This window comes from Poecilia mexicana, unplaced genomic scaffold (assembly GCF_051168715.1).
Source record: "Poecilia mexicana isolate PSO_F unplaced genomic scaffold, ASM5116871v1 scaffold_3, whole genome shotgun sequence".
NCBI lineage: Eukaryota > Metazoa > Chordata > Actinopteri > Cyprinodontiformes > Poeciliidae > Poecilia > Poecilia mexicana.
In genome coordinates, this window is record NW_028263372.1 from 12,311,386 (window position 1) to 12,334,733 (window position 23,348).

A 23,348-nucleotide genomic window follows, 5' to 3' on the forward strand; every position below is an offset into this window, starting at 1 on the left:
CCCTCTCTGTTTATTATGGCTTTCAGCTTGGCAGTTCATTTGCTCTGGGCATGACAGATTGAGTTTTCCTAACGATGTTTGCGATTTTGAAAGAACTCTTGGATTCAGTGTGATGGAGGTGAAACGGGCTGCACGTTCTGCTTTAGATTACGAGCAAAAATATCAGCTGAGTCATGAATGCGATGAGTCGCCTCCACAAAACGCTAGGTGCAGTCTAGACTGGCGGTCCGTGTGTCACAAGTCTAGCTGGGAACTAAACAGCATCCCACACTCACAATGACACATACTTTTAATAGGTAGCTTATCCACTACAATGGTTGTGAACAAAATATTAAGTCAGACCACCTACAACTGGAAAATTGTCAGAAATTTACAAGACCACAAATAGTCAGTGTGCTCAACCCCAGAACACTCACTTCTAGTGTCTGCAGCATTCAGGAAACTACTTAGGACGTATAATAAACTACAGTGCACTGACAGCTCTATATTTAGCCTGCATCCACAGAAAGGCCTACTCAGAAGTTAAATTAGTCAGAGTTTATTAGTTGGTGGCTCAGTGGACTGGACTGAGAAGATTCTTCATAAACGACCTTGGAGTGTTGTGTTGTGGGTAGCGGCATCCAATTGAGCCAAGAGCGAAAGCTAAAAATGAGTCTCAATCCACAGAGTAATGTGTAAAAATGTCAGTTTTAAAATTAATATAAACTTATAGCTCTCTCCTCTCGTTGTGGGAGACTCTTCAGCTATCATGATGGATATTTAATCAGAATGTCTCAATGGATGGTTTAAAATATACAGTTCTGAAGCTGACTGCCATTTTGAAAATAGTCCAACTTCCTATTCCTTTATTGAAAATTATTTCACAGGGCGTCCTCTTAAAAGTAAAGTTTCTATTCTGTAGTTGCTCTTTTGTCAAATGCCTGCTTGTTTAATCAGACTGACGGCCTGCCACACAGACAGACAATAAATCATTAAAGTTAATATTTATAATCTACCTGCTGTTGACAGCGCACACGGAAGAGAATAGGAGGGGAAGTGAGAAACACCAAAACTATTAGAGAACTGCAGCAAAGAGTTGGGGTCACCAAGTCACGTTTCTATAGCAACTTGTGGGTGCCCTGTAGATAATTTTCTTTTGTCCCACTCTGAAATGTGTGAAGGTTGCTAAACTTTATTTAAACTGGAAGAGATCATAGCATCTTTGAAATAAATCTTTGAACATTTTTAAGCAACAATCCGGAGGCCTCTGAACAAATTGAAAATGTTTGCGCGTCAGGTCGTTTGGCAGAACAAAAATCCAAAACAGCACTGCCTTGCTTCACATTTCACAAAATTCACCTTCTAACCATGACTGTCTCGTCCCTTTGCAAACCTGTGGGGTGAGTTGAGAAACAGAAAGAACTGTGGGTCACCAAGACAGAGTCAGAAACATTGGAGGATTCCTCCAGCCGTTTGTTCCAGTTTCCTGAAATGTCTAACCAGACTATTTTCTGTACTTTTAACAAGAGGAGGTGTTGGAAAAACTAGAAGATGAGGCATCTTAATAGGTGTGGCCCCAGTGAATATATTTGAGATCTTTTCACATTTTACTGTGTGATAAAACATTAACTTATTTTATGGCATCCTCCCCATAAAATAAATTAATTTTATTAATTTAGAATGATTAAACCCAATCATTCTGTAGAAAGCACTATAACATGTAAAGAGCTCCATTATAAATAGGTAGAACATATAAACAGGCAAAATTAACATCCGATATTTGATTAAAAAAATGTGGGAATCCAAGTCACTGGAAAAAAAAAAAAAAAAAACCCACAACACTCCTATACATTTTACGAAACCCACAACGACAGAGTGCCCCACCGAACAGCTGGTGTCCAGGAATGACATGTTTAGCTGGAAATACCAGCAGAGACTTTTAAAACTTTTTCAACGATCCCGACCGCTTTATGATTTACTGTAAGAGGACGGCAGGGTTCCTGGATGTCCGGAGGCATCCATACGCCCTGGTATGCTGAGAATCTATCCTGTAGTCACAGGTAAATATCCTCCCGTCTGTTTGCCCGCAGCTGGAAGCCCCACACGCTATTACACAGTTTATGAGTGCTGAGTTCATTCAGTACCTCAAGTCATCTGGCCACAAATATTTCTGCCGTTTCTGTTCCTTTCAGACTCGTGAGAGGTCTTCCCTCGTCATTTATAGTTTATCAACTCCGCCTGATCAGAGAACCGCAACCAGCAACAGGCACATTCAGACAATCGCGTAGGCTTTGTCTTCGTTTGAGGGAAAACAATCCGGGCTGTGTTGTGGTTTCAGTCTCTGCGTGAGCCTTATGAACTTGTTGCTAAAACTCTTTTCACACACATGTGACTTGGTATGATCGCTCAGATGCCACGTCCTGACGACAAAAGTGTCAGATTATAATCATGCTGCTGTCAGATGGTTTTAGTCAAACCCACACAAGAACAACGTATCTTAAAAATGCTTGATGCGTTTTTTTTTAACAACCAAATCACATGACTTCTTTTTAAGTCAGGTACTTTTTAAAATATAGATATGTATATATTTTTAGATGACTTCAGGACAAAAATGCATAAATATAAAGGGTTTTATTTATATGATCTGAGAAAATTGCCTTCAGATTGCTTCATGTGAGGGCGGGTGGAAAGAGGGAAATGCTCATATTGTACAACACAGTGTGACTTGTTCCATGTGGCACAAACATGCCAGCAGTTCCAGGCGGCTGGCTTTAATCAGCTTCTGCATGCATACCAGCTCAATCAAAAACAATCAAGAATCTGGGCTGCAGTCAGTCCTTGAAGTTGCAATAAGAATCTGGCAGATAAAAAAATAAAAAATAACCAAATACAAGACAAAAAGAAAAAAAAAAGTCAAGCGACAAACCTCAATTTATTGTGAGCGCCAAGTTTTAAGAGCATTTGAGTCACCGACCTGACTTTCTGACCTTCAAAAGGAGACCCAGAGTTCTTTATTTTCACTTTAGGAGAATTTCGGAACAGACTTTAGCAAAGGGTTCAATAGCATTCCGTGGTTTTTAAGATAAGCCGCGGCCTGTTGGACCTGAAGCCGCGAGTAAAAACTTCAGGCTGCCCGACAAGCTGTGTAAGCAATGGTGGGAGCTCCTCTAATTAAAGAAAGAGCATTTGACTTAGCACTAGCCTAGGACTTAGCCTGTCTGTGTTTGCTACTTTGGACCACACAACCACATCAACCCCAGTTCTGGTTCTGTTGTTCTTGTCCATCAAAAAGAACCTGCTCCTGCAGCCTCTGACTGTGGAAAGAGGCAATGAAGTGCAGCTTGTTTTTAAGGTTCTGCACCAGGAAGGCCATAAAAGGGCAATATTTTTGTACATTAAACAACATTTAAGAATATTTTTTCAACAAAATTATCATGAAAAAGTGATTATTCACACTGTAGCTGGCTCGTTACTATATGGAGGATTATGAGGAGCACATGTAGATATTCACATCTTTGCCTTAAAACTCGTACACCGTCCCCCGTCATTGAGGCTGACACATAGATAGAGTTTCTATGAATATGTTCTCTTCAGCACTTTTGTAGGACAGCAAAGCCCTGAGATTTAAAGCCTCACGTCAGAAATTTGTGACGTGCCAACATCAAATCCCTAAACTTTGCCTAACAGGGCATAAAACGCATTTCAGATTCAATGGTAAAAACATTGACGACCAAAGGAATATTTATAAGGGCAAATCCCGCCAGCTGTCTTATCCAATCAGCTCCGCGAATGGTCCATTGAGGATTGTAAGTTTGCAATGTTCTTTTCTCCTGCTTACCGAATTTTATGAGGCCCAAATATACAGCTCTGGGATATTGTTAAAAAAAAATACAATGAATAAGCAGAAACAGCTTTGAGGTTTCAACGTCTGTGTTTCTGCTGATGTCTTTTAAATAGTGGAGATTTGTTCCATGATATGATAGAGTATATGGGACAAAAGGTATCTCTTTTGATTATCACGTTTTTGACAAGAAGCTCTGAGTTGTTTCCAGCTATTTTTTTTTCCAGGTTAGGTCTACTAGATTGCAAAAGCCCGTTTAACTGCTACCACATGTTGGGCTTTTGTTAGTTAACGTGTGTGTGTGTGTGTGTGTGTGTGTGTGTGTGTGTGTGTGTGTGTGTGTGTGTGTGTGTGTGTGTGTGTGTGTGTGTGTGTGTGTATGTGTGTGTTTCCAGACATTGTGTGGTGAGTGTGTGTCTGAGAGGAGAGACAGATACATAATGGCAAAGGGACAAAAAGTGAAAAATTATAAAGAGCCACCTTATTGTTGGGACAGTAAAGATGAGTAAGAAGAAGAAGCATTAATATAAAATATTTTACTGTCGTGGCATGAATTGATTATGAAAATTTACCACAGTCCTCCAGCAGTAATTTTGATATTATTTCACATCTCTTGACATTTAACCACATAACTTGTTGTTTTCAGACTTGGCTCATGTGAGTCTGATACCAATTATCAGTCAAGATATCAGTTATTTTTTAAATGCTGTCTTTTATACAATGTAATCATTATCATGTTCAGAAAAATTAAGATGGATACAACCTTAATTATTAGTACCATAAATAACTGTTATGTCTTGTGAATGATTAAGACGTTGCCTTAAAAAATCAACTAAATTAGTTTTTTTAGACTAACACATTGTAACTATTAGAATGTCTATAACTGATTAGTAGATCAGCACCTGTAGACATCTTCTTCCCCAGAAGTGCAGACTGTAGAGGTTCCTTCAGAATCAGTCTGATGCAGTTTAGATGTACAGACTCTTCCCCAGCTCAGTCAAAAATAGGGCTGGTCGCCCTTTTAGAAGACTTGATTTTGAGAAATGTTTGTGTTTCCATTGTATGCTACATGACCTTACCAGTAATATTTCAATTTTATTTAAAGTGCTTTTTAATATTAGTGTTGATTCTAAATAAATCCTAATGACTGCTCTATGGGGAGGTTAAAAATGCATCCTTCCGAATTTGAAAGATTGTGATACCAAGATAATTTAACACAGCACAACTGCTGCACAAAAGCAGGGTTAAAAAATATGATGAGGTTTTTTAAAAGAATATATTAAAGAAATCACATAAATTAGCACATCTAAAGTACAAATGCATCTGCTGTTGACACTGTCACGAATCAGAGGTAAATGACTGGGGCTGGAACTAGGAGGATTACTTAAGTTTGCCCCAATGACCGGCAGGTGAAAAAACAGAGAAAATGAGAGGCTCAGGAAAGGAAAACCCCACTGGGAGAAAAGACTTATATGAAATAAAATCCAGTGGAAAGACACTGAAAGAGAAGGTGTCGCTTGAAGGGGCTGCGTAGAAATGTTTACTCATAGCTGTGGGAGGCATCATGAGACAGTCCGAATGAACCGTAAAGATTTATCTAAAACTCTCATTGCCAATTTCCTCTTTGTGTGTGGAACTTCAGTTCACTCCTTATTAGTTGATGCACAATTTTTCTTTTGGACACTCTCCTCTACTTCTCCTCTCTACCTCTCTCTCTCTCTCTGTGTGTGTGTGTGTGTGTGTGTGTGTGTGTGTGTGTGTGTGTGTGTGTGTGTGTGTGTGTGTGTGTGCGTGCGTGTGTGTGTGTGTGTGGTATGTGTGTGTGTGTTTTCTTTGTTTTTTTTTTTTCATTTTTGCCAAGTGCGAGTGGCTGGAACACTGATCTTTGCACCAGAGAAGCTGAAATTTGAGCCCCCCTACATTAAATGTTCCATGAGTGCAACGGTTTCTGTGAGGGTAAATCATGTGGTTGCCTAGTGTCAGAGAATTGGATGAAACGTCACCATTCTGGTGGTTAAGCTGGTTCGAAAGCGCAGCATAAATTGCCTGGATGTGCATAATCGCCTGACAATGCACCTTTCATGCATATCGTCATCTTTCCCACAACCCATTCATGTCTCTCTTTCTCCCTCTGCTGTCTGCAGACCAGCAAGGCAGATAATGAAAATTAAAGGCAAGCAGCAGTTAGTGAGTTGCAAATCTAGCAGTTGCATGATTTTAGTAGTGTTAGACATTTTAGATATTCTGTCTTGCATCAATCAGTGATTTAAAAAAGGGCAAACCCACGTTGCCTATGAAGGTAACGTGGGTTTATTTCATATGTTAGATGTTTCTGAGATGCTGGAACTGTGTCTTTTGAAAAGGCCACACTGTTCCCCTAAAAATACAAATTCACTCCGCACCTTCTGACAGTTGTGAGTATAAGCTACGCAGTGGTGGCCACATGCTTCTGTTGTGTAATGATTAGGAAAATATTGTCTTTTAACTTTTTGGACATTGTTGGATACCCTGATATTTTATTAGCAGCAGGTAAACATCTCAGGAGGGCTGCGGGTAGCTAACTAAAAACGGCTCCAGAGATGTTGGATTGATGCAGGAACACAGCAGTAAGTGGATTAACATTTCAGAGATCCTTGGAAGGTAGAAAGTTTCAATTTGAATATTACAGAGTTGGGATTAATCTGGAAGTTACCAGAGAAGACGATTCTCTGGTGGAGAAGCACCACTAATGGCCGTGCACAACAAGATGCTTGTTGTGATTTCTCAGTGGCACTGGAACCTTCATCTCACCATGAACCTTGAACGTGTGGAATACTTATGTTCTGAAGTCATTGCCATGTTCTGGCCATTTCTCTTAGTTTCTTACAAGTTTCCATTAGTTTATCAGATTTCTCTTGCTTTCTGTCTCTTGTGTAGTTGTATTTATTTTTCTAAGCTTATTGTCAGGCTTTAGAGTGTTTTCACACTTGATAGTCCTAGATTTCTTTCAATTGGGGACGAAAATTGCAACATTTGTGCTCCGTGTGTAAATAGACGGCGCCAAAAGCAAGTGTTTAGGCACCCCAGAATGGCTGCCACCGGCGACTCAAGGATTTCTCAAATACGCGTGAAAGAATCAAAGCAACACTCCAGATATGTTTTTGATAAGGGAAAAACATAAAGGTTAAAATCAATACTCCTGCCTTTTAAAGTGCTAAAACTTTTAAAGTTTTAGCACTTTAAAAGGACTAAAATGGCTATCTATAAATTGTAATTTCTCCAACTGTAAAAACTCAGCTACAGTTGTTAATTGTGTTAATCACTGATTAACATTATAGTTCAGCTACATTGCTTAACGTCACTGTAGTAAAATCAGCATAAACCTAATAAAAAGACAAGTTAACTTGTACTGCTTTTAGTGCTTTAAAACCATATCTGAGATTCTCGTACAGGGAGGTAATGCTGATTAACTATAAAATGTAGATTCATAGGACACTTTAAATTGGAAAATGTACAACTTTAACTTGGAGTAAGAGTATTTTTGTTGACAATATTTTTCCCATATAATGTCTGCTTCTGCTTGATATGAAACATAGAAGAGAACATTTGTGCGACTATGGTTTTATTTAACTTTTTTATGTAAATGCGCCTTTATCTTTCTCAATCCATTACAATAAATTAGTTGCAGGCAATTACACAATAAGACCACTAGATGGCGGCAACCTGTTACATATGGCCTGTATTTGATCCACAGACGCCAGATGGTCAAAACAGTCAACAAGGAAATGAAAATCTAAATTTGAAACAGACAGGACATAAATTGCTTGAAAATTAAAGTCATGCTAGAGCACTATTGTTTAATATTGCTCTCAATTTGAATACAGATGTTGTTTTGTCATTTCTTTGAGCAGAGGCCCACATTGTTGATAATAATTGACACATGGTGGTTTCTAGAGTTGTGCAGGTCACCAACTTTTCCACCATCTCCCTGCAGATTACGTGTTTTCCTTCCACACCTTCTGGCATGGAGTGAACCGCAATTGTGGCATTTTTCCAGGATCCCTAGAAATCCGTCACAGTTAATTCACCCCAATGGCACCATTGGTACGTTTCTCACCGCATTTTAAAACAAATTACTGCCTCGTGGTTGTTCCTTCTAAATGACTTAAATTTTAAGTGTTGTCAGTGATACGAAAAGGAAATAACCAATGAGTGGAGTAACAATGAACAGCCCCATCTCTTTGTAAATTCTTTATCTTAGCTTAAAATAATACTTAGCATTCATGACATTTATGACCTAGATAATGTATATTTTCTCTGTACGGTCTCCTGCAATTTAAAGGCACTCCGCCTCCATCCAAAAATTGCACACAGACACAGGAAATTCTATTGTTCCAGATAGGAAATGCTGTGACTGGGGCGTCAAACGACAACGAGGTTGAGGAAAGACACCACCAAATGACAATTTAAGTGTACAGAGTCGAACTGGAGGAGGAAAAAAATCCCAATGGCTGCAAAGTAGAATGAGCAGATATCTCATAACATTGCTGAGTTTGGTGTTTAAGCGTTTAAACTTGTAACAACTTTTATAGATCCACAACAACAAAGCCAGTATTGTGGGCTGCAGGCACAATAAAGAAGTGTGGGAGGATGAGCCATGGAAACCGTGTAGGAATCTTGCCTCGTCTCTAGTGCCCTTTTTTTCCCCAGACAGTATGATAAAGATGTGTTACTCTGCAAGAGTAGGTGTTTGCTTTTTTGTTACTACGCTCATTTCCTATTGGGCACAATCCAAATATTGTCCAACAGAAGCACAGAACCAACTGAAACTTTAAGTGTAAAGCTTCGATTCTGTCTTAACAAAATAGAAGTAACAATACTAGTTTCTAGTAAAGCTGCAAGTCCATCGATTTCCACTTGAGGACCATGACAGATGAGCTAACTTTCATTTGGACAGCACAAGTTTCAATTTTATGCTGAAGGTCAGAGCTGAAGGAAGTACAGATGGGCCTCAGAGTTTTGGAAACCGCACCCCCTCCATGAACATCCTCGGGAAGATAAATCGACTTAATTTGTTTGAAGGGCATTATTGTTCCTTTAAAGACAACTTCCCAATGTGTTTCTGTGCTCCTGCCCGACTCAATAAAAATTAAAGGCGCTTTTTACGTCCTCTTCTTGTTCTCACTCATTTTCACCAGACTGCGACACAGCGTCCAGCTCCCTCCCTCCCTCCTCTGTTTCTGCAGTCTGCTCCCCCCGTCCCAGGCAGGCAGCCCTGCTCCCACCTCCTCCTGCAGCCCTTCCCCGCTGCTCATCGATAAGCTGTATTAGCCCATCGCTGATCAGCGGCGGAGAGCGGGAAGAGCTGTGAGTGGCAGGCGGGCGGGCTTTGCGCGCATCGTCCCTGTGTGGGTGGGTTTGCGAGTTAGCAGCTAGTGAGGGAGGAGGGGTGTATCCTAGCTGGGAGCTTTTCCCTGTTGTAGTAACCAGGCACACGCCGACTGCCAGCTATTACTTCACTGCAGCAGGAGTCTGCCCCTTCGCACTGAGTGAGCCAGACACACCAACCTGACCGTCCCCTCCTCTCTGTGCTCTCCCCTCTGCATATTCAGCAGAGCTGCCCTCCTCTCCTCCTCCTCATCATCATCATCACTGTGCCACTCCTGCGGCGCTCTTCTTTGCTTGAAGGGGACGTTGGCCTGCTCCTCACCCACTGGTTCTGCATGACTGTCACAAAGGTAGGGAAGGAAGGCTTCAATTCCAGATGTAACTTTGACTCTGTCTTAAAATTTATGCCAGATGTTGTTTGTAGATGATAGAAGAAGAGCTTTTTAAGTAATGTTAAAGTTGAGCAACGATGCAGATGGGATCAGCTTATTGAAATATCTGTTGTTTTTAACGTGCATTAAAATGTCATTCTTGGCAAGTTGACACAGCTGCTGGTGTGATCGAGGTCTGCTGCTCTTTCTTGAGGGAAAAAAAGAAGAAAAAAAAAATCAACTGACAGTCAGATGATTTGTTTTTCCAACAGCGGCAGGAATAAAGTGCGTCCCTTCAGCGTGTAGTTGCTTATAAATATGACAAACAGATGGAACTTTATGGAGAATAAATCTAAATGATGGGCTCCCCACAAGGAAAATCAAAAAACTTCAGCTAATGGCTCTGATATTTGCTCAACGTTAAAGTGGGAGTTAGAGTGAGGTGTGTATCAGTATGATTAGTTTCATGATTTCTCTGGGAATGTGTGTAAATAGTGCAGTGTCCACTCAAGGGGAACTTACCAATGTGCTTGGCTGTGTTTGTGTGGATATTAGTAGCCTGTGTGTGTGTGTGTGTGTGTGTGTGTGTGTGTGTGTGTGTGTGTTTGGTTGCAGTCTGTGCTTAACATGCAGCACCCAGATGAATCCTCTTAATCAATTACCCGGGAGGGAGAGAGGAAGACGCACACAGAGAGGAAACTGGCACACCTACTCCCGTGTAGAGACTTAACCTGGACCAAAATAGATGACCTACTGTAGACGTGGGACAATGGCCTATTTAATGCACTGGTGGTGACAAGACACCTGCAATTTCCGCCCCAAAGTTTCATTGATAAAGAGCGACGACGCTCGCATTTTCAGCTGCAGTCCCTGACTCAAATTTACAGACAGCTGCTTGCAAAGTGCGTTTTCCTGGCTGCGTGAGAGATTGTGTGGGAGGTCTGTGTTCTGCTGTGTAGGTGAGCAATCTCCACTATGAGATGCGGAAGAGGAAAAGGTCAGGTGCTCATGTTTGGCACTTAGCCATGAATTAAATCTCACGGTAGTCAAGGCCAAAAGGCACAGGAGAGAATTTTAATGAACGCTGCCGCGCTTTTGTTTTATCTGGCGTGTTGATTTCCTAAGAAAACAGTGAATCAGATAAGGGTAAAGAAGAAATAAATGAACACAGGAAGGTACAATGGCAGATTTCCGAGTGCCATCTAGATGATGATGATGATGATGAATGTCTGTGTGGGAGATGCAGTGAGAGACTCTAGGTAGCTGTTTTCGTGGCTCTGCCTGCCAACAACAGAGAAGTCACCTTGGGAGGGACACGGGACACGAGCTGCTGTGCTGACAGGACTAAACAGCCTCCTTCCCTTCAGCACAAAGACCCAGAGAGGCAGTTTTGAACGCGGGAAAAGCCCCTGCAACACAACAAACCCAGATCTGCATAATCTGGCCTGCACTTTTAAAATATACCAAGACCAGCCTGTCTCCTTGTTCCGTTATTATAACCTTCGTGGGACACTCGATGCTTGGGGTGGTGTCAGATTTTGGATGGAGGTTATTTCACCTCTTTGCCATGTTGTACCTCTGGTTGTTTTGTGCCATTTTTTATTTTTAATGGCAGCATGTTGGATGATTTGCACAATTCTTACCAACAAGGAGTTTATTTTGTGCCCAATTTGACAAACTGAGTTTGTTATTTTTGTGTATTTTACTTGAGGCTTGTAAAGAAATTAGGTTTTATTTCTTAATAAATCATGTCTACCAGTAGGGGGGTCATCTCTCATGTTCCTTATTCTGACAGAGTCAAGAAGTGGAAATGGTGTTGTGTAAAATTTATAGAAAGGCATATTTCAAGTATAAGAGAAGTGAGGATTTTGTTATGACCATTAATTGTCATGTTTAATGAAAATACTTAAAGATATTTATTGCCATACAATGATTTGAATAGTCTTCATAATACATCGTAAATGTATTATTATTGCAATAAATCTGTTTGTTTTGGTGGGTTACGTTTCCCAGTAGCTCAATATTTTTTGTTTTATTACAAGCAGGAATAGATTATTTGAATACTTGTTTACTTATTGAAAGTCTTGTCAAAATTGTGAAATCCTTAAACATTATTACATGTTTTCCTAATATTATGGCCTTGGCTTAGATGCATAGGTGTGAAATAGTTGGAAAGAGCAAAAATGGCAGAAGGTAGGTAAAAAAAAAAAATCAATATTTGTACAGATGAACTCACCTTGAGACAATTTAGTGTCACTAAGTTCAGGTGTCAGTCAGTTCTACTTTTTGTTTTAATTCTAAGAAACGCAAAGTATTTTTCTTTACTTGCTTCAAACATAAACTAGGAAGCTGCTGATGAGCATTTCTGACCAAAAAACCTGGAAGAGACTTTCAAGAATCACCATGAAAACATTTTTATAATGTTGGTTGAAAAATTGCTAGTTATTTATTTATTTTTTTTAATCAAAGCTGTTATCATGTTACTGATACTGTTTATCTATTAAATGATGTCACAGTAGAGAGAACGCCAGCTGTAGCCTGTTCATGCATTTTATTTTCTCTACTCTAAGTTAGTTTTCAGGCTATAATTAGAGGCTTTTTGTAAAATCTTGCATATCAAAGAACATTCGGCTCTATTAATTAAGCAGTAAACTCCTGCTTCATGGTAAAAATGGTGAGTACTGAAATGTGTTGGTTTAGGAAGGTGCTCAGTGGTTTTAATGCTAAATGTGAAGGAATTAGTTTGGTTAGTTACCAAGCTTGCTCAGTCAACCGAGGGAAAACCTCCTGTTTACTCACATGCTGACAGAGAATATAGGTCATCACAAGTCTGCACCCACGACTGTTTGCTGTTCAACATGGCGAGGAACCCTTCTGGCATTAAATGACTGTGAAGGGTCATTTAGAAAATACTATGAAAGATCATTATAGATAAAATGAATGTTTATGACCTCTTTCCAGATCCAGATGCTCTTTATTCTGGGTGATTGAGTTGCAAAAAGCATCAGACAAAACAGAAAATAAAAGGATTGCCCCTGACTGAGCAGTTGGTTTGTGTCTGCTTCCCCTCATGGCTGTGTTCTGGCATACGGCATTTCCCTTCTTAGATTTATGACATTATACATGCTTGTTTTTGCATCATCATTAATCCATTACAGATCTCACGCTGCGTGCAAAACCTGTGATACATGCTGCTTTATTGCAGCATATCGCTCTGTTTTTCTTAATGATTCTTGATGATTTTCTCTTTGCAAATCAGTAAATGAGCAAGAGGCCATTCTTCTAAAGGCTCTGATTTGTGTGAACGGGTCCAATGGTGTCCAGCTGCTGTGGTGTTCACCCGAGGAGCAAACTGACCTCTTCAGGAGACGGTGGTCACTCTGCCAGACGGACTTCAGTCAGACATGTCGGGTTGGAAAAACTACTACAGAACTAAAATTATGCTACTAATACTGTGTCGTTTATCAACATTTAGCAGGTTATCCATTTAACTCTGATGATGAATAGTTGTACTACAGACCTTCAGACATTTTGGTGAATACCCTCTAAATAACAAAAGCTGCGATTTGCAAGACCACCTCTTTCCACATTCCTTTGTTTTTTGGAAGGACGACACAATGAAGCATTTCCAGGAATTGCATGTGATCAAGCAGGCATACAGTTGGAGGAAGAGCTTTTGCAATCCTTTTATTTTTTGTTCCTTTAGACAGCAATAAACAGTCGTTTCAATAACACCGACGGTAGTCCATGTGTTGATAAATGTTAGTTCTTACAAACGCATAAATATATGTTGCTCTCCAATGAAGGCTTTACAGTAAACGTATTGAAGTGAATCCAAAATAATTCAAAGTGTGTGTGTGTGTGTGTGTGTGTGTTTGCAATTATATATCTGCAAACACTCCAATTATGACACAGAGCCCTGCATGCTTCTCTGATGTCAGGCACACGTGTGGTTGTAAAGACGTCTGAAAGCCATTTTCGGTGTGTTTATGGTACAGCATCTGCTCTTAACAGTACAGTAAGCCTATCGGGACTCAAGTGGGATAAAACCAGTCCCGATGTGCTATAAAAAGCATCTACTCTTTCCTCGTAACTATAATTTTATTGTAATTTTACTTGTTTAAGTGAAACAGAAAACTAAGACGTGCCACAGGAAAATTACCGCCATGTGCACACGCACTTAAACTGTCTGAATTCTTTACTTGGAGCACCTCGCCCACCATAAATCTTAATTGAGTCTGATTTAGACCATTGGCCATTTGTCAAGTCTGCTGTTTACCCGCACACCCTCTCTCACACACACACTGGCACATAAAACTGCAAGCTAAATCGCTAACCTGGCAACCCAAAAACCTGCTTTTTCAGGGGCAAGAAAATTACACAACAGCTAAGCTGATTTAGTAGAAGTATTACGAAACTAAGCCTTTTCTAGCAGAACAGATAAAAGAATGACAGGGAGGGAAAATTGTATGTGATTTTTTTGTTTTTTGTTTTTCCTCTTTATTAAACAAAGCGGGGGAGGGGGGAAGGAATATTGTGTGAAAGCAACAAAAAAGCATTCACCACAGGAAGACATTCAGATCCAATGAGCTCATTGCCAGTCAAAAAGCTTCCTTACTAAGCTCAGAGTGTGTCTGTGTTGCTGTGACTGTATGTAAAACTGTACTCTGCAGTTCTGTGTGAAAAACCCGAAGTCCGCTGGCAGGAGAGTTGGGGAGCTGCTCTTCTTCCTTCTTCTTACCGTATCAATAATTTCTTCACTGAGAAATGAGACACAAGATCTGCCAAAACATGGCTTAACTCTATCGAGTGAAGTGCAAAGGGAAACGGCTTTGTTGTGGCTTTCGTTGGAACAGAGCATTCATTTTTTTGGATTCCCCGAAAGGTGAAGGAGTTCAAATAAAATGGACGGAAATGATGTGAAATTATTTGCGAAGCTCCTCTGAGAAAATTAGGAGACGGGAGAGAACGTCCGTTTCCAGCATTCCCTTCATTTCCCCTTCAGCTGAGATTAAGTGTACATCCCGTATGTGTGTGTGCACGTTTGTGTTTGTTTGCTCAGTTGGTTCAGTCGGGATGCAGGTTGTGCATCCTGTCGACGGACTTTGATGAAAAGCAGAGATAAATGTTTCACTTATTCATAAAGGTCAGTTTCTGACAAAGGCATGCCAATTGGCCTAATCTGTATTTTTGTTTTGTCTTGTGATATTTTGCTTTTGGAGATGTCCACTTTTAGAATAAATCATCCAGGAAAGTACCACAATTTTAAATGTAAGCCTTTTAGTATCGTTTTGGTTCCCTTGATGGGCATGTCATGAATACCAAAGATCATAATGCTTTTTGTGGATTTCTTACTGAATTTAAATGTCAGCATTACAATATCACCTGCTTTAGTCTCCCAGTGAAACAACCTGCATGGAAAGCTTGATGCAGTTTTGTAAAACGGACATTAAGAGCTGCGTTTCCCACCCAGCTAAAAATCACAGCTTACATCAACGACATTTTTTTTTAATGCTTATGCAACTTCAACTCTCATTTATTTGGCAGGATCAGCGCAGATGATTAATGTTTTGTAATTTATCACTCACACATGGTATTGTGAGTGGATACGATGCGCGGTGATTTTTTTTCTCTCTCTCTTTTTATTTACGCATATTCATATTGTTGGAGCTCTGCTTCAAACATGATGCTCGCCACAGTGGAAGGTGCCTATCATAAACTTGCATTATAAAGTTCTGTGTGTATTCTGCGACTACCACAGGGCTGTGAAACTGAGAACACAGCAGTCATTAGTGGGGAGTGGGGCAACGAGAGACCGAACACATGGAGGATGAAGCTGCCACCCACACAAGCACACAAATACACACATATCTGCAGCTTGAGTTCATTGGGGTCAAACTCAGCACTGTTATTCCCCATTGGCACTGATCACAGTGTAAATATAGGTTTTAGTCTGTGCAACATTGATTACTTCGGGCTTCTCAGCTCCCTTTTTGTGCTTTTCTGCCCCACGTGTTGTCCTTTTACTGTCTTTCTAAATGCTCCGTGTATTTTCATGCTAAGCCTTCGGCCGTACTTAAGACGTAGTTTCACAAAGTATTTACATTTTCTCTATTTTTCACAGTGGTTCACAACTGATGGGATATGGGGAGATCACGCAAACTACAAGTGCATAAGCCTCTTATGACGATTGCATCACAGTGAAAGTGTCGGCAGGATTAACCATAGATGAATCCTGGTCTGAGTTTGTTTTTTTGCAAAGCAATCCATTTCATTGGCAAGACTTCATCGACATTTTGCGAACCTCATGAACCCAGAGGTGCACATGGGAAAAGCTGTGATGTAAAAGACACACAACAACTTTGACTTGGTCATTGAGATGTTTGTGTTGTGCTGTTTTAGCAGCACACTCTTCTAACTACAGTGGCGTTTGCTGTTATTTCCTTTGTGGTTGGAATCAGGGATTGATTAAACAGAGTGATTTGGCCTTGTGATGCTGTGATGAGAATATGCTCGTCATTGAACATATTGATCATGGCGGCTATGAGGATGCATGAACCCAAAGCCAGATATTTACATGCACTGGCTAAACACATTAGTTTTTGTCAATGATTTTAAACCAGGATCTCTTTTCTGGATTAGGTAGTTTGCTAAGATTTTGGCCCATTCCTCCTAGCAGAATTGCTTTAAGTTTGTAGGTCCCCTTGACTAGCCACCCATTTTTAGCTTCGGCTACAAATCTTGTTTGCCGTCTTTGATTGAGAACCCTTTGTGTTCTAATGCATCGTGATGTCAATTTTTTTTCTTGTATTTTTATTTTAGAGGTTTCTTTTGATCAGCATAATAGAAACTTAATCGCAAGACATGAAGTCATTAATGGCGGTAAATGCTCTAGACCTCTATGTTTGTGCAGATGCTTCCACACTATCAAATTCAGTTTGTTTCGATTTTCTTAAGATTTCGTAAACCACTTACCGTTTTTCTTTTACATTCAACCAATCACAGTTCTGCAGTGCTTCGTGTTTGGACACCACACAAGCTAAAGTCAAGCAGATAATCATGTTGACATGAGATTCATGTCTTGCCTGAAAATGCTTTAATGTCTGGAGATACTTTGGTTCAAGTCTTTAATCCATCAGATATTTTACTGATCTAATCCAACTGACTTCACCTGATTGGTTGAAACCAGTCGATATTTGGACACTTTAGCTGTTATTACATAATCCCGTACGTAGTTTTGACTAATCTAAATCAGGTACACTTGTAGCTACACTGTTTTCAATAAACACAAACACTCACCCACATGGTTTGCATTAGACTCAATACTTTGTTTAAAATAAGCCACATTTTAGTCTTGTGCTGGCTTTTAATGTGGAGAATAACTTCTCCATGCAAAGACCCTGTAGAGAGCAAATTTTGAATTATGGTATGCATCTTCCCTTCTTTATTGCTTACAAGATGGAGTCACCAGCTGAGAGCCAGCTGTGTCTTTACTTCAGCTTTCACCGTCTTCGCCGCGGGTAAAACGATTCCTGGTTGCTTGCCGAAGAGCTAGCTCATTTTTCTAGGTGGATGTTCTGCTGAAAGTACAAAGTGGGGAATATAACACGTACTCTCATGCACCATATGCATTTGCGCTTACTCGCATTGTAGACTGGGACCATGACTGGAAAGTAGCTTTCCAGAAACGCTGGAGTTTCTTGCAGTAACTCTAGCCAGCAAATACTTTTTCACTCCCAGTAAATGCTTCAAAGTTGGGACTACATCCTATTAATCATAGATTGCTTCCTTTATTTTTATTTTTTTTTAATAAGTTGTCAAAAGCATTGTGTATCTTAATAAATAACACCCTCGACAAGAGAATGTATGAAAATCATGTTTCTTTTTTTCTCTAATTATCTTGAAAAGTCAGCTGTCCATTGTGTTTAAAGCAAAATAACACAAAAATTAAGATGAAATGAGGATGACACAGATAATACAATGAGCCAAAGTCTGACACTGGAAATTAGCTAATTCACTTGGGACTAAATGGTGCCGGAAAAGCCTCTGTTGCGGAGATATGGACTAAATTAAATATCTGCCTCCATAGAGGAAAGGAAAAATAGGTCTGAGTTTTACATCTGCCCTTTAAACTGGGACACACAGCCGATCATAGCTCTATACAAATGGCGGACATGCAACTGATGGATCAATAAAGTGGACTGGCAGCTGAGTGAGAGTCCCTAAACAAATCTGCCCTGCTTTTACAAGCTACATTGTCTTTTGAAAGATTTTTTTTCTTTAAATCTAAACAACAGCAGCATCTGTACTCGAGCCTGATGGTTTATTTAACGTAAGGAACTCTTCAGGAGAGCAGTTCCTTTGAGTTAGGTTGACTTCAAAACAACCTTCACCTTCAAATGGGAAAGCTACCCTTACAAATCTTATCCTCACTTATCAACAAAACTTTATTTGAATTCTCCTTTTTTTTTTTTTATTAAGTCCTGTCTCCTTAAATTTCCCTAACATAACCAGAGTTTCTGCTTTGCAGCAATGCAAATGATTCTTTTCATCAGGGTTCAAACAGTAAGCCGTCAGGAATGGGAAGTGTTTGGCTCTTGAGATCGTCTGGCGCTGAGCTGTCCTTTTTCATCTCCAACTCTTATCTTCTAAAGAGCCAAAAAGTTTGAGAAACCACCAGGGCCCCGAGTCCATCTGCTTACTGATACAGCTGAGAAAGTTCACCTGGCAAACTGAGGATCTACATTCTTGGGCTTCAAAGCTTTGTGTCTCATCCAATTTGGACGGACAAGTCGCTGTTTCTCAGGCTTGTGAAACCGGCAAGTGATTTGTTCATTGCAGTCAACATCAAATGAAGATTTGTCCAACCGTTTTAGTTTTCCCACGTCGTAGTATTTCTCCTGGGTCTGTTTTTTACAGTACCTTCTGCTATTTTCAGTCAATTTGGAGCTTTTTCAGAGAAGCTATTAACTTTTGACAACAGAAATCATGATGCCTCTCCTTATTTGAAGGGGACATGTCATCCAAAGTCTACTTCTTTTTGTCCTTGAGGGGAATGGGGTCATGAAAGGTCTCATTCACATTAAAAAAAAAAATGCAGTGAAATGAGTTAATCCAAAATGCACCTCAGAACAGGGGGAAACAAGGAAATCAGACCGAAACATTGAAGTTCTGCTCTATAGAGACCATAAATAAATGATTCACATATGAAGAAGAAGGATTTAAAAGCATGATATATCCACTTTAAATGTCTAACTCATTTCTATCCTCAATATAAAGCTGAAATTATAGATAACGCAGTATTAATCTTGCTGTGTCATTCAGTAAAATATGTCAGTGTGAAGGTGTTTAAGGCAAAGACCACACTGATGACAAAAGACACGGGGCTGATTTTTGAGTGCAGCTGGAAGAAGGCAAACAGGTAAACGACGGAGAGGTGAAAAAATGGCAAAGGAGTTAAATACAATCTGAAATGATCTAGAATCTAAAGGGGAAAAGTCTGATTTGACAACATCCTAGAAATAATATTTATGAACTAGAGAAAACAAGACTTTTTAAACATTTGAACAATAAAAGTGCAAACACAAATGGAAACCGAAGCCCAGCCGCCCCAGGATTGTGACAGAGCTTGTGGTTTCGCACTGGCACCAGTTTGGTGGAGAAAACCCAATAAGCTGAATTTTACACAGTTTTAGTGGACATTTAAAGTCGTTTCTAAGCAATAGTAAAACGAGTCGCTCTTTTACAGTCCACCGTGTGAAGAGGCTCTCAAGCAGCTCTGAGAAACCAGCTAATCCAACAGCCGCACCTCAGCCTCCTGGCCATCATCTGCATTAAAAGATATAAGAACCTCTAAGCAGTCATGCTCTATCAGCAATTACCAAATGTGATATCTGGAAAAAAAAAAAAAAAAACCTCTGAAACCTGAAGCCACTGACTGCGTATTTATTCCTGAGCTGTTTCTGTGGTCTTACTGTAGTGATGGGTTTCTGTAATCTGATCACAGAACTCCTCCGTCTCGCCCTTCACGATCTGTCCGTGAAAAACTGATTTGACTTTGCAGCTGATGTGACTGAGAAGTGAAGTAAATGAACTTCCTGCTATGTTGCATCTCTACATGTTTCTTAAACGACTGTTTTAACTTTGCTCAGACATTCAAACTTTATATGATCACAAAAATAAACGAGCAGTATTTCTACATTGTTTTCAATTTAAAAGCTGTTGTTTGTTAAGAATATCTAATGGATTATAGTGGATTAAATGCAATCTAGGTGCTAAAATCATAAAGTCGAGGCAAAATTTTACCTTGTTTCTTTTTTTAAGGCGTCTCTGGAAATCAATATTAATCTAACTCAGTTTTAAGCCGCCTTTGTGTGCAGATGTGCAGAGCAGCCAGGTGGTCTGACGGAGGGGGGCTAATCTGTCTGCTAAGATCTCCCTCTGCTCCTCCATTCTGTCTGCCATTTTCCCCTTTAAATATTTAATCAATCAACAGTCCTACCCCCTCGTCCTCCTCCTCCTTTTACTTTTCCCTCCTTTCTTATCTCTAACCTGAAGTGGTACGGTCTCTTTTGGTTTGGCGTTTCTCTGTCTTTGCCCTTTTTGTTCATTGTTCGTGTTTCATGTCTTCCCTCTGGACATCTCTTTCACCTCGTGTCTCTAAGCCTCCCTCCCTCGGTCACTCCGGGTGTGAAGCCCTGCTTGCATCATTATGCTCCAAAAAGCACAGCCAGAAGCTCCTCGGGGAAAACGGGCAGCAAACACATGGGATATTATTAATTTAGACCATATTTTTGGCTTTTGGTTGAATGACCTTTTGAAGGCAGAAGAAAGAAGATGTCTCTCATTTGTGTTTGAAAACGAGCTGTGGCATGCTCTGTTTCAGAAAACCGCTATCATCAGTATATCTGGAAGACAAACCAGCATGTCATTTTGCTGGTTTGTAGAGTTGCTATCTTTTTTATTCTGCGGCAGCAGGTGGATGGATTCCAGGACACCCACTCCTCTGTACCTGTACATCCATCTACTTATAAGTGCCTTTCAGCAGTTTCTGTTTCCTGTATTTTTTGCTTTGCAGCTGCTTAATGGGCTTGGCTTCCCTCCTAAGAGCTGCTCTTAGCTGCGCTTTATGCATCTACTGTGAACACCGAAGCATCTGACGATCATAGATAGACACTCCAAAAATTCATACTGAGCAGACTCTTAGAAACGTTCTCCATTGCATTTTCAGCTGTTTGTAAATGGTTGGATTGATTTTTTTTTTTTTTTTTTTTATGGTGTTGCCACTGTAATATATTCAAATCAATCCAGTATTCAAAGCTGGATATGTTTAAGTGGCTCTGACTTCTCCTTCCAGCAGATTTAATTTCATACAGACTCAAATAAATTATTACTTTTCCAACATTCCTGAGCTAGCCATCTGGAAAATTCAACAAAACACCAGATGGAGATATTCATTTGGTCCTGCTAGGTCAATTATGTCACGTTCTTTTTTTTTTTTTTCACGCATTGCTGTGAGGGTACTTATAGGCACCTCTTCTAATTACAACTAAACTAAAACTATAACTAACTAGCATGGGTTAAGATAAATAAAATGAGAACAGACAATAAAATATGCAGATTAACATATTTTAAAGACTCATTAACACACATTATAGTGAGAACATCCTGAGCAGCACCTGCAGCTCTTCACATCTTCTGGCAGCGTTGGTTTGGTTTGGTTTGTTGCTTCTGCAGAGTAACATGATTATCCAATCGTACAATAGACTCTTCTGTGGAGATTATTCTGAAAAATCTAAAACCATCGAAACTTTTATAAACTGAGAGCAATTTAAAATGGTCAAGGCTCAGAAAATTGTTTAAATTTCTACCACAGCGATGCTGTCCAGGCTTTTGAAAGGTCAATATCAGAAGTCAAATTCATATTGTTGTGGCAAGCATAAAGGGATCAACACGAAATACAGTTGTGAAATTGAAGTGAGTAAATGCGAGGTTGTAATGTTTTTAGACATGAAATGGACTGACATTTCTGCATCAGTATTTCGCTGTCGTCTTAGTAAAAGTTTGCCGTGTAAATCTTTAGCTTCATCTGTCTTTTATAACTGCAAACACCCTGTCAGGCATTACCATAGCAGTGTAGGAAACGCCGCAGCACTTTCATCTGAAATACTTCCTGTTTGACTGAGTAATCGGAGCGCTCACTTCACACACAATTTCGGCCAAGTGAGTCAATGGGATATCACTGGTTTTTGTAAAATTTGCTCCTCGCTGAGACATTAAAATGATTGAACAGCGTCGGATCCAGGGAAGAAGAACAAAAGACGGAGCATGACATGCTGGCATGACAGGCTTTAACTGCGTCTGAGTGACGAGACATGAAGTCACCCTGCCGATTTCTCCTTTGTGCCTGCTGAATGTGGGCTCACATGGTTGGACTTCCTCCTTTGGCACCAGCGTTAAGGACATTTTTATCAGAAAAAAATGGATCCTTTCAGCAGTATTATTGCTGTTTGAATGGCCCTTTTTAGGATTCATAATGAGTCAGTATGACACTGTACACTGGGTATAGTTTATTAATAAAGGACATGCTTGGTGCTGCCAGTCTGGTTGGAAATAACCAACCAACCACTTGCACTGAACGTATAGAATCACTTTTTGCCGGTTGCAGAAGTTAAACGTGTCATTTTCTATTTTGATTCCTTCGCTTTTTGATGAAGAAGCCAGATCTGTTTGGAAATCAGAATAAAGATCTAAAAGCTTTAAACTAGACAAGTAAAGTGTTTCAGCAGCAGCAGCAGCAGCGTCTTCAGGCGACACATAAAAACACCCAATAAACACTCTGCTCTCTGGAGTGCTCTGCCTCGAAGACATGACTACTGCATAACTAGATGCTGGTGCAAACAGACAACACATGGACGCAGAGCTGAAATTCACCCCATATGTGCAACACACGAAGATAAAAAAAAAAAAAAAAAAAACCTGCCGGGCCAAATTCACGTCTCAGACAATCATCACGGGATGCAGGGCTCACTGCAACACCTGCCTCAGCATATCGACCCGACCGTCGGGGGACGTTTCCAGAAGCTTCTTTGTTGGTTATGAGTGGAGAGTTTAAGTTAGTGAAGACAATGATTCGCTCAGCAGGCTTCAGTTTAACTTTTTTAAATAGGAGTTTTTGCAGTGACATGTTTAGGACGCACAAGTTGTGTGTAGATAATTTTTTCTTTTTTATAATTTGGTTAAAATTGAACAACTGTTCCCTTTGAAATCACCTTTTTAAATCGGGCTACACCCTAATTCGTCTCCACCAGACCAAAGTTACTTGGATTTATTAGCTTACTAATAATTAAGCCAACAAATAGCATGTTTATTTACATGTTTTATTTTCTTTCAGCCTCTTTCTTTATGTTGGATGGCTCATAAAAACCTTATTATAATAACTGAGTTTACAATTTGATACATTCATGTGAGAGCACTTTTTAATCATTAGAAGAAAAATGGTTTGCATTTCACTGTCTTGCAGTGAAATATTTAATTTTTAAATGAAATTCGTAAATAACAGCAACAAGGTTTCCATGTTTCTAACTGACTGAACTGATGAAGTCTGACTTCTTGGTAGCAAACTACATGAAATAAGGGCTGGGGAAAAACTTTAACATGTTATTGTACATCAACCAACCTGTTTCATTCTACATTTAGTAGCTATCGCCATCTTTAGGCGTGATCAATTTAAAAAATAGGCCTCTGCAATTCTGCTTTTTTGCCCTCATGTCGTTCCTGCCGAGGTCAAC

At 39.8% G+C, this 23,348-nt stretch overlaps 1 protein-coding gene across 2 annotated transcripts in view; it reads left to right on the top strand.

Annotated features, from left to right (window-relative positions):
* The first annotated feature begins 9,161 nt into the window (after nucleotides 1-9,161).
* Nucleotides 9,162-23,348, top strand: part of coro2ba (coronin, actin binding protein, 2Ba) — a 29,792-nt gene continuing 15,605 nt past the window's right edge. The window contains exon 1 of one of the 2 annotated variants that reach the window (XM_088004168.1): nucleotides 9,162-9,537. In XM_088004168.1, coding sequence (XP_087860294.1) covers nucleotides 9,523-9,537 — 15 coding nt within the window. In that variant the 5' untranslated portion in view covers nucleotides 9,162-9,522. The remainder of the gene's footprint in view (nucleotides 9,538-23,348) is intronic. The other variant, XM_088004170.1, reaches the window with a different exon arrangement.